The sequence below is a fragment of the Amblyraja radiata genome, chromosome 6, assembly GCF_010909765.2.
Source record: "Amblyraja radiata isolate CabotCenter1 chromosome 6, sAmbRad1.1.pri, whole genome shotgun sequence".
In the NCBI taxonomy this organism is placed as follows: Eukaryota; Metazoa; Chordata; class Chondrichthyes; order Rajiformes; family Rajidae; genus Amblyraja; species Amblyraja radiata.
Genome location: NC_045961.1, coordinates 34,887,515 through 34,903,877, shown reverse-complemented (window position 1 = coordinate 34,903,877; position 16,363 = coordinate 34,887,515). Strand labels below are relative to the sequence as shown.

At 42.9% G+C, this 16,363-nt stretch overlaps 1 protein-coding gene across 4 annotated transcripts in view; it reads right to left on the bottom strand.

Moving 5' to 3' along the window:
• Positions 1–16,363, bottom strand: part of dlg2 (discs large MAGUK scaffold protein 2) — a 652,656-nt gene that overhangs the window by 509,178 nt on the left and 127,115 nt on the right. For all 4 annotated transcript variants that reach the window (XR_004412314.1, XM_033022520.1, XM_033022521.1 and 1 more), the window contains one exon: positions 3,225–3,329. Coding sequence is in view for 3 of the 4 variants with exons in the window: in XM_033022520.1 (XP_032878411.1) it covers positions 3,225–3,329 (105 nt within the window). In the remaining variant the exon portion in view is untranslated. The remainder of the gene's footprint in view (positions 1–3,224; positions 3,330–16,363) is intronic.

Below are 16,363 nucleotides of genomic sequence, written 5' to 3'. Positions count from 1 at the left end.
CATGTTACTAGATGTAACTGTGCAAGTCTGATGTCCTTCGTGTGCTAGCTCATCACAGGTAGGAAATGCAAAACTTACACAAAATCTGTCATTCCTTTTTCATGTATATTGGATCATATAGCACCTGAAAACATGGTGCTACATAATTTGGTTTCTAAGCCTTGATCTAGGCAAGAGTCAACAAACACAGCATATGTTTGATATATCGCAAACATGAATGAAAATTAAATTTAAAATAATGTACGTTGAACTAGTTGATCATTTCTTGGAAATGATAAGACATCGTAAAACGCAAGAAATAAATTTAAAATTAAAAGTAAAATTGTGAAAAGATTAGCTTAGTTTAGATATAGGCCCATCGGCCCACCAAGTCTACACCAACCATGGATTAGTTCAAGATTCAAGATTCAAAAGAGTTTATTGTCATGTGTCCCTGATAGGACAATGACATTCTTGCTTTGCTTCAGCACAACAGAACATAGTAGGCATGAATACAGAACAGATCAGTGTGTCCATATACCATTATATAAATATATACACACATGAATAAATAAACTGATAAAGTGCAAATAACAGATAATGGGCTATTAATGTTCACAGTTTTGTTTGAGTTGAGTTTAATAACCTGATGGCTGTGGGGAAGTAGCTATTCCTGAACCTGGTCGTTGCAGTCTTCAGGCTCCTGTACCTTCTACCTGAAGGTTGCGGGGAGATGAGTGTGTGGCCAGGATGGTGTGGGTCCTTGATGATGCCGCCAGCTTTTTTGAGGCAGCGACTGTGATAGATCCCCTCGATGGAAGGGAGGTAAGAGCCGATGATGGACTGGGCAGTGTTTACTACTTTTTGTAATCTTTTCCTCTCCAGGGCGCTCAAGTTGCAGAACCAAGCCACGATGCAACCGGTCAGCATGCTCTCTACTGTGCACCTGTAGAAGTTAGAGAGAGTCCTCCTTGACAAACCGACTCTCCGTAATCTTCTCAGGAAATTGAGGCGCTGATGTGCTTTCTTTATAATTGCATCAGTGTTTTCGGACCAGGAAAGATCTTCAGAGATGTGCACGCCCAGGAATTTGAAGCACTTGACCCTCTCCACTGTTGACCCTTTGATATAAACGGGATTGTGGGTCCCCATCCTACCCGTTCCAAAGTCCACAATCAATTCCTTGGTTTTGCTGGTGTTGAGGGCCAGGTTATTGTGCTGGCAGCATTTTGTCAATCGGTCGATCTCACTTCTATACTCTGACTCGTCTCCATCAGTGATGCGTCCCACAACAGTGGTGTCGTCAGCGAACTTGATGATGGAGTTCACACTATGTCCGGCTACGCTGTCGTGAGTGTAGAGTGTGTACAGCAGGGGGCTGAGCACACAGCCTTGAGGTGCTCCCGTGCTGATTGTTATCGAGTCTGACACATTTCCACTAATACGAACAGACTTTGGATTGCAGAGGGATGCGCAGAGACCCAGTTCTGCGAGTTTGGTAACCAGCTTGGAGGGGATGATTGTATTAAATGCCGAGCTGTAATCAATGAATAACAGCCTGACATATGAGTTTTTGTTGTCCAAGTGGTCCAGAGCGGAGTGGAGGGCCAGCGAGATCGCATCTACCGTTGATCTGTTGTGGCGGTAAGCGAACTGCAGTGGGTCCAGGTTTTTGTCGAGGTAGGAGTTGATTTGCGCCATGATCAACCTCTCAAAGCACTTCATCACCACAGGCATTAGTGCCACTGGTCGATAGTCTTAGTTTGAAAATGACCGCCCCCTACTTCACTATTTCTTGTAAATAGAGAGATCCTTCCTAATTTCCCAATGCAGACCTTCCATTAATTGTCTGATCTGCGATTAGATTTCGTCCCAACTTCAATAGCCAAAAAAAAACTAATTGCATCTTTTTAACTAAAATTATCAGTCCCATAAATATCCTCAAACCTATCCATGGCAATCAAATATTTTCTGCAGCGAGGTGATTTGGTAATTTCTCTGTATAATAAATGTCCAGCATGGTAGACAAATTTAAGCGCATGATTCAAAATTAGTTTGGAGGAAGGAATCAAAGTGTAGATATGGAGGATTGTTTTTCTGAATGGAGGCTTGTGACCAGTTTTAATCAACAGCAGTCTGGGGTACTCACGTAATGGCTAAACATGTTCAATACATTGTGGGAAGGAAGGAACTGTAGATGTTGGTTTAAACCGAATACATATACAAAAAGCTGGAGTAACTCAGTGGGTCAGGCAGCATTTCTGGAGACAAGGTTCACGACCCAAAACTTTACCGATACCTTTTCTCCAGAGATGTTGCCAGACCTGATGAGTTATTCCAGCTTTTTTGTCTATCTCCATGTTCAATACGTAGATGGGATGGCTACCTTATTCTTATATTCCATCCCTCAGCCAATTAAAAAATTCTCATTTGCTTTCCTGACCACTATTTCTACTTGTCTCATTACTTTGTGGCCTTGCAATCATGAACTCCAAACCTTGATATATTCTGCATTTCTCAGTATCCTATTAGTCATTGTGTATTTTGTTGCATTGAATTCTCACCATAATAGCGTTATCACATACCACAATTAATCCCACTTTGATCCTCCTGCCCACTTCTTTTGCTCTCTCTTAGTACTACAGCTTTCTTCTTCTTTATCAGCTACATAATCAATTTATATACAATCTGAAAACTACTTAATCTTGCCCCTCACATTAAAATCATAAATTATTGATACACATCATGAAAAACAGAACTGAGCACTTTGCCCTGCAGAACTTCAAAGCTATAGCATTCAAGTCACTAGGATGCTCATCAACACCCACCAACAAATACTGACCTGCGACAGGTTTAAATCAAAATGATATTGTGTCATCATCAATAATGTTACCATTTGTCAACTCGGCTTGTTTCTTCCTCAAAATAAAAGCTCAATCAAGTCAGACATGATCTTCACTTCCCAAACCGACAACTACTAAATTAATCTGCATGTTTCAAAATATTGATGGGATTAGCTACATACCAGCATTGACCAAATGATTGAATCTAGTTATTTTCTACCTTAACCAACGAGCTGCCACAAATTCAGAGAGGTGGAACATCATTTTACCTGCAAATTTTTTTATATTGTGTGTTTACCAAGTATAGTCTGGGGTCAACACTTGACTGTTGCTGTTTTGGTTTAGTGAAACTCATCAAAGGAGCAATCATTGGAAATTATTGTAAAGGAGCATAAATTGTACCTCGAAATGTTCCCATGGTTCATGTAATTTTGATGACAGTTCTTCTTTGGGTTCATCAATTTCGTCCTCCCCTCTTGTCAATGAGTCTTGTTCTGACCCAATAGGCTAAATAAAAAGTTAGAAACCTTCTTTAGTTATAAATAATCATACTTATCTTGTGTATAGAAATGTTACTGTATACAAATCAGTGGTCACAGAATAGATGGAAAATAAAACTTAATAATATGCAAAACCATCTACTCATTACAAACAAAATCCATATGGTTCTTCAAAATCTCCTTTGACAAAGTCACCTGGGCTATATACCCCACAGTCCATAAAAATACACAAATGCAAAATAGTGAAGGTGCTGGAATACAGAAAATGCTAGACAAACTCAGCAGGTCACATGGTATTTGTGAAAAAGAGTTTTGATCGATCTTTGTTGTCACACCTGTATCATTTTGTATAAGTAGAACAACCTTAGTTTAAATTAGGTTCCTCCAATTATTTTCACATCATTTGTAAATAATTCAACTATTTTATCATGATCTCTCATTTGGTGTGTGGGTGGCACAGCAATATAATTGTTACACAGGCAGATGGAGTTGGAAAATAAAATGACTCCCTGGCCCTGGGCATAACAAGCAAACACAATGTGACTGGCACAGACAGGTGAAACCTACGATACGATACAATACAATAGAACTTGATTTATCCCAGGAGGGAAATTGATCTGCCAACAGTCTTGATAGTGAAACCTGATCGTGACAGTGGCCTACATAGGTGTAAGACAACACACACACATTAACTTTTTAACGTGTTCAGCCAAATCTATACAAACATTGATTCGGACAAACAAGAAAACGAACAGAATTATCCATAATTTCTCTGAATTAAGGATATGTTTCATCTGTCTTTTTTAACCTGGCACTCTACAATTTCTTGAAGATGACACGATGTCTTTATAGATTTGTTGATTTATAATGACATAAAACTGTTACTGTGAAAAAGGTTTGCAGAACAGTTTTATCTTATACAAGTTAACAAATTAATGATCAGTTTATCATTTAGCATGTTGTTAAATGAAGCACATTTTTCCATTTCCTTAATTCTTGGCTGTTGCTTGGCTCATATGGTGGTAAAAAGTCAAATAATGCATATATATGGAGAGCAAGAAATAACTTGGGCAAATTGTAATCATTTATTCTATTTCTTACATATTGAAAGCGTACTCGGATAATTCAAATATTTTGACTACCATACACACATATGCACACACACACTGACAGTATTAGGGGAATGGCCACTAGGGGCGTCTCATGAAGGCTGCATCTGCCTTCAGTCTGTCCGTGTTTTCCATCTTTTTTTATTTTTTGGTTTGTTTAAAAGTATGTTGAGGAGGTATCTTTAGTATTTCTATGTGGGGGAAGGGGTAGAGTAAGGGGGAAACCGTCTCCCAGTCACATCCTGGCGAGGATGCGACTATTCTCCGAGTCGCGTCCTCGCCCCCCTCCTCGCGGCCTACCAACTGGATTGGTGCGGCCTTTTCTGCCGGGGACCGGACCAGAGCTCCAGCAGCGGCGGCGCAGCGCTGGAGACATCGCGGAGCGGGCGATGCCTCACCTGGGATCGCCGTTTGAAGCTCCGGAGTGTTGGGCCTGCTGCTTCAACATCGCGGGGCTGTGGTTTGAAGAGCTTCCAGCACGGGCGGCGCTGACCAACATCGCAGACTCGTGGGGCCCTTTGCCGAGGGCCACCAGCGTGGGTCTCCGCTCGGCGTGGCCTGTGGACTTCGGGAGTCGCGGACTCCGGTAGGCAGGCAATAGACAATAGACAAGCGGCCGATTCGGAGGTCCAAGCCGCTAAGGTTGTTCTCCCGTCCGACGTCGGAGTGCCATCATCCCGGCGAGATGGCCTGAGCATCGGGCCACCCCTAGCGGCGACTGCGGAGGGCTGTGGAGGGCTCAGGAAGCCTCGACCACGGGTGTAGATCATAGAACATCAAAGAGGAGGATGACAGAACTTTGGGCCTTCCCTCATAGTGGGAAACTTTGATTCCGCTGTGCAGGGGATGTTTATGTTAAAATACTATCGTGTTTTGTTCTTTTTTTTATTCGTATGGCTGTATGGTGACCCCAAATTTCACTGTACCAATTGGTGCATGTGACAATAAATGTCTCTTGAATCTTGAATTATAAAATGTCAGTGTTATCTCTCAGACCAAAATTCCAAGACTGAAGGCTACAATGGGCAAGCCATATCATTTGCATGCCCAAGACAAGACTCACAAAACAGACACTCTATTCTGATTCTATCATGGGAAAGGATTCTGAGGTGGAATGGTGGAAAAGATTCAAGGATGTATTCAAAGCCTTGTGGAAGAAATGTGACATTTTTACTGACTCCTGGGAATCTTTAAACCCGACCATTTAAAGTGGAGAAGAAACATTTTAGAGAGGATTGAGAAATGTATGTCTGTGCAGCAGAAGTACTGAGAGGTCTTACATGTGGGGGAAGCTGACCGACTGCCTTACCCACACAGCCTACCATCTGCCCCATTTGGCTAAGAACCTGAGTTTCCTTATAAACCTTAATCATTGTCTCAGAATCCCTTAAACTAGTGTGAAGGTTTGTATCATCCTTAATCCCACTGGACTACCTAAGAAGGATACATTTCTAGGACACATTTGCTTGCTTGTTATAAACACGGCAGAAACTGGCAATAAATAGTTAGTTGAAATAAAAGGGAATATAAGAAACATAAAGACATAGCCCTCAGTCTGTTCTGGCCAAAAATTTTTTTTAAATTATAAACTGGATTAGTGAAAAATTATTCCAGAACAGATGCCAATAATAATATCACCCTATTGCTTTAGACTATAAAAATAGAGTAAAGCTTTCTTACATGGATCATTAATTGCCGAGGCAGCCTATAAACTATCCTTTGTGTGACTCCATTTGCACCTCTTAGAGAGGACCCCGTTATCAGCTTGCTATGTTGTCTGTCTGGGAAACTAACAGAATGTTATTCCTTTTCGAATAAGGAAAGGATGAGTTCTCCATGATAAGATGTAAGTGAGATAGCACCTGTCTTCTGTATACCTGCACATAGTTTGACAACTAAAGGGGAGAATAAATAATGTATTAGCACGCTTTTACCAGCTCGTAATACATAGCATATACATATAAATTATTAAGAGTCAGGAATTCAAAGGGATAATGAGTGAAAAAAATGAACAACCAGAAGTGAAAAGATTAAAGAAACATATCATCAAAACTATAAAGGAAATTGAACCATTTAATGGGTGTGAATCACTGAATTCCACTAAATGTTGGGGCATTAGTGATTAGGTACATTGTAACTTGTTGTCCCACAATTTTGCTGCAATATTGGCTTATCTGATTTAATAACATTTACTGTTAATTTGATTTTAAGAGAAAGGTCTCGACCGAAACATCACCCATTCCTTCTCTCCAGAGATGCTGCCTGTCCCGCTGAGTTACTCCAGCTTTTTGTGTCTATCTTCGGTTTAAACCAGCATCTGCAATTCCTTCTTACACAAGCTCAATTGAATGTTCATATACTTTTTACTGCCTTAGTTTACTTCACTTACACTAATCACAACCATAGATCAGAGCAACTCAGATTAAACACAATACACATACATCTATCTCACATTGGCAGTCAGGTCTTCATATGCTCATTTACATTTCATACTAGCTTTATCCTTCGCAGCAACATCACAACACACTTCCTACACACTGTCACAACAATTCAACTCAGCAAGCATATCATTTGAGCACTTGATTTTAACTTTGTCTTATTGGATAACATGGCTTCTAAACAGGCAGCTGCCCGACAAACAGACGGTGGCTCGTCAGGCATGAGGAAGGTAAGCTCTTCCTCATTGACAGCAGAGTCGCATTGGCCAGAACCCCTGCCAAAGCCAATGGTGTTAGGCATTTAGCAAATATGAAACTATCTTTAGAGTCTCTCAGAACTTCTGCTGCATAGACTTAAGTTTCTCAATACTGTCTAACATTTTTTTCTCCACTTTAAATGGTCTGGTTTGGAGATTCCCAAGAGTCAGTAGAAATGTTACATTTCTTCCACAAGGCTTTGAGTACATCCTTGAACCTTTTCCACTGTTCACACATTACTATATATTCCACTTAGTTCCCCCCCCCCCCCCCCCCCCCCCTCCTCCAACCAATCCTCCCTGGTTTTGTCTGCTGCACCATCCAGCGACGAGGAACATTAACATCTGGCAACTTTTTCATCCTCTGCCACCTGCTGCCTTCTACTCAATATCTTCCACCTCCATCTCCATTCCCATCTCCTCAGCCTGATAATGAAACTCAGAAAAAGTTGAGCCGTCCTGATGGATAGATAGGCTTTGGAGTAGGCAGCAGATTGGTGCAGCTAATAGAGCTGCCACTCAAAGTACCAATGCACTGGCTACAATCCCGACCCCTGGGTGCTGTCTGCATACAGTTTGCACATTCTCTCGGTGACTGCATGGGTTATCTATAGGTGCTCCACATTCGTCCTATACCCCACAGCCATGCAGGTTGGAATACTAATTCTTACAACCTTTCTCCTCCTCCCCACCACCCCATCACAGAGTTGGTGAGAATCTGGGAAGAGTACTGGGACTAACGTAGGGTTAATGCAAGTGGATGGATAATGGGCAGCATAGCCTTGGAGTGTCAAAGGGTATTTCTGTTCAATATTTCTCTGTGACACTCTGAGCCAGAAGATAACTAAACATTTAATTTCCTTTGGAGAGTACTGTGATGGCAACCATGGCAACACTTCAAAGATCTTGATATCGTTCCCTGTTACGTGATCCCAAGGAAATAATCGAAAAAGTATTCAGCTGCACCTCTGAAACATGGGTGAAATCTGAAGCCAAGGAAGCAGCGGATAGTCTTTATGTCTCAAGATTCACACCTGAAGTATGTCAGGAAGAACAAATAAAACAAAAATAACATTCCCTGAATAAATGTAAGAGATTTTTCTCATGGTTACGAGATTTTTCTCATGGTTACGATTTTCAGGGAGTCATTTTCAGGCAATTCATGCAAATTTCCTGATTGTCAAAGACATCATGAAGTGCCATAGGTCCAGCAAGGGATACATGGAATAAATAACACTAGTTAGTTACCACTGCCTAGAATAATGCAATTTAGGAAATTTAGGGTAACAATTACTTTTATTTCTTCAGGACTTTCTAGGCTTATGGGCCTGGACAGAGCTGTGTCCCTAGAAGATCACAGATCCTTGTGACCATTGACATAGGAAACCTTAATCTATGTATAGAATGCTCCTTACAAAGTGTTCCTCACAGCAAAATACAGCTGTGTGAACTCTGTGTACATGAACCTGTTTTCCCAAACTCCTTCAGGATCCCTGGCCACATCAACCTAGCCTGCAGCAGGACCTTGAAAAAAGTAGAATAAGTGTGTAATTTAATGAATCTCACTTAAAGTTATGCAAAGTTAAGGCCACCCTCGATTCCCTCGCCAACCTGCAGCATTGCCTGCAGACAACTACAGATGTAAAGCCAAGGAGCTGGCTATCCCTTTAAATAGCATTACTGCAGAGAAAATAGTACAGGCACTGTTAAAACATGTGTAGGAAAGAACTGCAGATGCGATTTTAAATCAAAGGTAGCCACAAATTGCTAGAGTAACTCAGCGGGACAGGCAGCATCTCTGGAGAGAAAGAATGGGTGACGATTCGGGTCGAGACCCAACATGGTTCTCTGTGAGTAGCAAATGTTTTAAAATCAGAGAAAAGTGACTCATTTGCACTTGACAACATTAAATGGCTGTTGCATATTGAATAATGTCTCATGGTGCACACGTCCTACACACCAAATGTCTGGTGTTCTCTAGCGTGCTACATGACCAGACGTACCAGGTCTGATTTGCCCAAACTATGTGATCCTCAAAGAATGGTTATGTTTTCATGACTTAATCACAAAAACAACAACATTCAATCAGATGGCACTTACAAAGCATAATCACTAGAATTGCACAAGTCCAAGGAAAAGAATGATAACAATCTCACAAGAAAAAGCTTGGAATAGACTACAAAAATAAACCTGACAGCTTTGCTCACACCCAAGATGGGTTTTGTTTTTCAAAAATTGGAATAACTGCCAGTTTGAACAAGGTAGATGAATGAGAAATCAGATAAAAACAAAAGAGAGAGCGACAGAAGTGAGGATGAAGCAATTTAGTGCCGCGTGAAGAGTGAAGAGGTGAATGAGTGAATGAAAGAAAATATTGGAGCAATTAAGTATAAGGGTCAGAGGTTACCACACTCATTTGTGTTGAGCAGCACTTCAGAGTGATTTGCTTCCTGAGTTGCTTCTTTCATATTAATTAGGAGCAGAAATAACAATTATTTGTTTGTACAGTAAAACTCCATCAATCCAGAACTTTAACGATGCCAAACTTGCAGACTTTCTGTACTACTGTATGCACAGGAAAGATGGTCCTGATATTCCTAAAGTGAGTATGGTCCTGATATTCCTAAAGTGAGTATGGGAATTAGTGTCCTGGTGAATTTGAAGGGAATGTGAGAGCTGGGATACTCGTGAATGGATTATCGTTTTACCGTATATGGAAATATAACTCAAGTTGAAGAACTTTTAAAATAATGCACACAAAAAAGTACTTGACATAAAATCATAGCATTGCCACAGGACTGGAGGACAAACAACCATAATGTTATGCTGGATTGAAAACAACCCTATCAATCTCCACAGCTGTCCAAATTATTTTTAATCATCCCTATCCAAATCCTTCTTGAAGATCCTGACCGATTGCCGGTCAAGTTAGTAGATGCAGTGTACTAGATCATAACTACATTCTGCATAAAAAATACTTTGTCTCATATCATTGTACCTCTTTATATCATCCTCAAATTGTTTTATCATTATTTTCTGCTTTCTGCCTTTAAGTAAATCCCTATCACTCTCTTACTGATATTTCCAAGGACCTCAAATTTGCAAATCGGCCGTTTAAATGAGACTTCACAAATGTTTTGTGAAAATCCACTATAATATTTTACTGAATTTTCTTCAATACATTTTTTTTCTATCTTATCACCAAATTCAATCAGATTAGCAAAACACAATTTAAAACTATCGAAGAATTTCTCATTTTACCCTTTATTATTGTTTCTGGTTAAGTATGAGCACTTTAGTTTAGTTTAATTTAAAGATACAGTGCGGAAACAGTCCCTTCGCTCACCAAGTCCGCGCCGACCAGCCGTACACTAATACTATCCTACAATTTTTAGAGATTTTTACAATTTCCAATTTTTACCAAGCCAATTAACCTACAAACCATTACGTCTTTGGTGTGTGGGAGGAAACCAGATCATCAGGGGAAATCCACACAGGTCACGGGGAGAACGTACAAACTCCGTACAGACAGCACCCATAATCAGGATCGAACCTGGGTCTCTGACGTTGTAAGGTAGCAACTTTACCGCTGCGCCACCGTGTCGCCTTAACACAGCAAGAAAACTTGATTATAGAACCTGATTGTTTTCTACTTGAAAGAGACGAGGTGAATGAAACGAAAGAAAGTTTTTTTTAGCGCGCTAGTTTCGCTTGGATAGCTTGCACCAGATATGGATGTAGACAGAACAATAGACCCAAATTGATATTTGTTTTGCACCAGTCTCAATGTCAGTGCAATTTCTCCAACCTTGTTATTGCTCCAAACCAAAAGCTGGAGCATAGGTAGCGAACCAAATCAAGCTTCGGCTTTCAATCACAATCTGCAGGTAGTGGTGGGGGGGGGGGGGGGGGGGGGGGGGCAGAGGAACAACTACAGGACTGTTTGGAGTCTGTAGACTGGGCAATGTTCAGGGGCAACGGACCTGAACTCTGAGATCCGCACTCTTCTGAAGACCAGACACTGGGCATTCATGTCTGATGATACAGTGGTCTACAAGAAGTCCAGATACAACCTTGGTAAGGCCATCAAAAAGGCCAAAAGTGACTTCTGCTCCGAGCTGGAGGATGAGACAGATGTTCGGCAGCTGTGGCGGGGCCTGAATGCAAGCACCTCCGACAAGGCGAAATTGGGAGGTAGCTCGAATGTCGGCGAAATATCACACCCAGACGAGCTCAATGCGTTTTACGCACGCTTAGATAGGGAAAACACTGATGTGCCTTCTTGAGTCCCCATTTGCTGTGATGGTATTTTAGTCTCAGTCACAGAGGACGACGTCAGAAAATCTTTCAGAGGGGTGAATCCTCGAAAAGCACCTGGACCTGATGGTATACCAGGTCGTGTTCTAAAAACCCGTGCGGACTGGCTGGAGATTTTGCGGACATTTTCAACCTCTCACTTCTGAGGTCTGAGGTTCCCAGCTGTTTTAAAGGGCATCAATTATACCAGTGCCCAAGAAGAGCAAGGTGACGTGCCTCAAGGACTATCGACCAGTGGCACTAACGTCGGTGGTGTTGAAGTGCTCCTACCTCAACAAAAACCTGGACCCACTGCAGTTTGCCTACCACCACAACAGATCAACGGTGGATGCGATCTCTCTGGCTCTCCATTCCGCTCTGGACCACTTGGACAACAAAAACTCATATGTCAGGCTGTTATTCATTGATTACAGCTCGGCATTTAATACAATCATCCCCGCCAAGCTGGTTACCAAGCTGTCAGATCTCGGTCTCTGCGCATCCCTCTGCAATTGGATCCTCGACTTCCTCATTCAAAGACCACAGACTGTTCGTATTGGTGGAAATGAGTCAGACTCGATAACAATCAGCACGGGAGCACCTAAAGGCTGCGTGCTCAGCCTCCTGCTGTACTCTATACTCATGGTGTGAACTACATCATCAAGTTCGCTGACGACGCCACTGTTGTGGGACGTATCACTTATGGGGACGAGTCAGAGTATAGAAGTGAGATCGACCGGCTGACAAAATGGTGCCAGCACAATAACCCGGCCCTCAACACCAGCAAAACCAAGGAACTGATTGTGGACTTTGGAAGGGGTAGGATGGGGACCCACAGTCCCGTTTATATCAAAGGATCGATGGTGGAGAGGGTCAAGAGCTTCAAATTCCTTGGCGTGCATATTTCTGAAGATCTCTCCTGGTCCGAGAACACTGATGCAATTATTAAGAAAGCACATCAGCGACTCTACTTCCTGAGAAGATTACAGAGAGTCGGTTTGTCAAGGAGGACTCTCTCTTACTTCTACAGGTGTACAGTAGAGAGCATGCTGACCAGTTGCATCGTGGCTTGGTTCGGCAACTTGAGCACCCAGGAGCGGAAAAGACTACAAAAAGTAGTAAACACTGCCAAATCCATCATCAGCTCTGACCACCCTACCATCGAGGGGATCTATCGTAGCTTTGCCTCAAAAAGGCTGGCAGCATCATCAAGGACCCACACCATCCTGGCTACACACTCATCTCCCCACTACCTTCAGGTGGAAGCTACAGGAGCCTGAAGACTTCAACGTCCAGGTCCAGATATAGCTACTTCCCCACAGCCATCAGGCTATTAAACTCAACTGAAATAAATCTCTGAACATTAATCGACCATTATCTGTACTTTATCTGCTGTGTGTATCTATTTATATAATGGTATATGGACACACTGATATGTTCTGTATTCATGCCTACTATATTCTGTTGTGCTGAAGCAAAGCAAGAATTTCATTGTCCTATCTGGGACACGTGACAATAAACTCTCTTGACTTGACTTGATATCCTGTGCCTCAGAATACCCTCTGGTAACGTTCCAACTACAGATGTTAAGCTCACTGGCCTATAGTTCCCAGCATTTTCCCTGCAGCCTTTCTTGAATAGAGGCACAGCATTTGCTACCCTCAACCGGCACCTCTCCTGTATTTAAAGATGATGTAAATTTCAACCAGGGCTCTGGCAATTTCCTCTCTAGTTTCCCATAATGTCCTCAGATATATCTGATCAGGCCCTGGAGATTTGTCTACCTTCATACACAATAGTACCTTCAGCACCTCCTCTACCATAACACTGACTGCTCTCCATTCACTGCTCCAAGTTCCTCTGTCCTCCTGTCTTTCTCCTTGGTAAATACAGAGGAGAAATACTCAGAGGACCTTCCCCATCTCCTGTAGCTCCACACAGGGATGACCACTTTGATTCTTGAGGGGTCCCACTCTCTCTCCAGTTACCCTTTTCCTCCTTATCTAAATAACAATAAAACTATTTTTCTTGCTTGTGGCTGTGTGTGTGTGTGTGTGTGTGTGTGTGTGTGTGTGTGTGTGTGTGTGTGTGTGTGTGTGTGTGTGTGTGTGTGTGTGTGTGAGGTTGTGTGTGAGTGTGCATGTGCTTGTGTGTGGGGCTGTGTGTGTGTGTGTGTGGTGCGTGTTTGTGTATGTGCATGCGTGCGTGCGTGTTTGTGTCAATCTGGTTAATTTTCCTATTTTCTTCCGAATGCTAGGCCACAGCCTTCACATTTTCACACAATCTACTCACATTTTTCCAGTTGAGGCGAAAAACATCTTCCCGTCGCATTCCCACCAATATTTCCAAACTTTTTAATCATTTAAAGTTTCTAAAAACTCACCCGTTTCGGAAAAAGACCCCAAGTGACATCACAATGCACTCGCAAGGCAGGACGGGTCACTGCAGGAGGGAGGGGCACTCCAGCTGAAGTGAGGGCCGAGCCCGGGGCTTGGGATGGGTCCGTGACCAGGGCCGAAAAAGAAGCCGCTGCTGGAATCAAGGACAAGCCTGGATCCGGGATCTGGGACGAGCCTGGAGATGAAGTCGGGCCTGCACTGGAGCCCAAGCGGCGGTCGAGCTGACGACTGCAGACTACAGCCAGGGCCGGGCCGAGTACGAGAACCTGGCCGAGTACCAGGCCCTGGCGCTGCTCTATGACCTGGGTATGTCCTGGGGCAGGGAATGGGAGTGAGGAGAGGAAGATGAGGGAAATGAGGAGGAGGGAGATGTGGTGGGTAGTGGGGTGGTAGAGGGAGATGGGGGGGTGTGGAGGGAGATGGGGAGGGGTGCAGGAGAGACACCCTCCCCCTCCCTCTCTACCCCCTCCCTCTCTACCCCCCTCGTCTCTGCCCCCTCCCTCTCTACCCCCTTCCCTCTCTAACCCCCCCTCCCTCTCTACCCCCCCCTCCCTCTCTACCGTTCCCCTCCCTCTCTACCGTCCCCCTCCCTCTCTACCGCCCCCCTCCCTCTCTACCGCCCCCCTCCCTCTCTAAGCATTGAAGAGGGAGGGTGAAGAGGAGGAGGAGCGAGTGCTGGGGGATGAGGCAAAATGAGCTGCGACTGCGCAGTTGGGGGCTATGCGTGAGTGGTGGAATCTTGCGTTGGGGGAGCAGACCCAATAGGTCTGCACTTGGTCTAGTGTATTTATAAATCTCTTGGGAATGTTCTTAATCCTATCTGCCAGAGCGATTCCCTGGCCCCTTTTTGCCCTTGAGTACACGCACAATCCTTCACTTCTGCCATTGCATTGTTCTCTCTCCATTATGTTGAATCTGAAAGACTCAATATCAAATTCTACTCACATTCACTGACTATAAGAGAACAGGCCATTGCTTCTGTGAGTCATCCGTCTATAATATTGTTTTAGTTTTTCTTCACACTTTGTACAGCTTGCACTTTACAACTTTTTATGTTTTTGTGTATTATTACTCTCCAACAACCCCCATTAACACGTTGATAGGATGACCTCTACAACTTATTTCCATGGCAACCTAACCTCGCTCAATCATGCACATTCCCACAGTACTATCTGTCTCGTCTCCCCCTTCCCTTCACTGCACACTTAAAACTAACGTTTCTCTCTTCATGGAACTGCAGATGCAGGTTGACAAAAAACACAGTGCTGGAGTAACTCAGTGATGATATTCAATTGCCATTGGAGAAGTTAAGATTACCTAACCATGTTCTCCAGGGATGCTACCTGACCCACTGAGTTATTCCAGCACTTTGTCTTTGTTTTTTCTCTCTTCTCCAATTTTCACAAAGATCTTGAACCTGAAATGTTAACTATTTTATTGTTGATGCCTCCAGAATTTACTATTTTCATTTCAGATTGACAACATCTGCATTTTTTTGAAGTTCATTTACTGATGGCATTCAATTTTGTTATAACGGGTCTCTCTTTCTTTATCATTTTTAAATGAATGACAGGAAGTCACCAATATTGTTTAAGTGTCAACTCACTTGTCTGATAGTCAAACAGCATGGAAACAGGCCTTTCAGCCCAACTTACCCATGCCAATCAAGATGCACCATCTACACTTGTCCCACCTTCTTGTGCTTCTTAAACCTTTCCTATCCATGTACCAGTCCTAATGGTTTTCTAATGTCGATATGCCTCAACTACTTCCTCTGGCAGCTCGTTCCATATAAACACCACCCTCACTGTTTGAAAACGTTGCCCATCAGAATTTATTAAATCTTTTCCCACTCACGTTAAATCTATGTCCTCTGGTTCTTGACTCTCTTACACTGGATAAAGTACTGTGCATTCACATTATCTATTCCACTCATGATTTTATACATCTCTATAAGATCACCCCTTATTTATTCCCCTTATCATTTTATACACTTCCAGAAGATCACCTGTCAGCCTCCTTCGCTCTAAGATATAGTCCTAGCTTACCCAACCCTCTCTCTACATCTCAGGCTCTCAAGCCCTGGTGAATCTTCTCTACATTCTTTCCAGCCTAATGGCACCCTTCTACAGCTGGGTGACCAAACCTGAACACAATACTCCAAATGTAACCTTGGCAACATCTTGTACAACTGCTATACTTAATACCCTGACTGATGAAGGCCAATGTACTAAAATTTTTCTTGACCACCCTATCTACCTGAGATGCCAATTTCAGGGAACTATGTACCTATGCTCCAGAATCCTTCTGCTTTACAATGCTCCCCAAGGCCTTGCCATTCACGGTGTAGGTCCTGCTTGGTTTGACTTCTCAAAATCTAACACCTCGCACTTATCTGCATTAAACACTACTAACCATTCTTCGGCCCACTTGCCCAGCTGACCAGAATCCTGCTGTAATTTGTGATGATAACCATATTCGCTATCTACAATACAACCCACTTTCGTGACATCCGCAAACTTGCTGATCATGCCTTGTACAC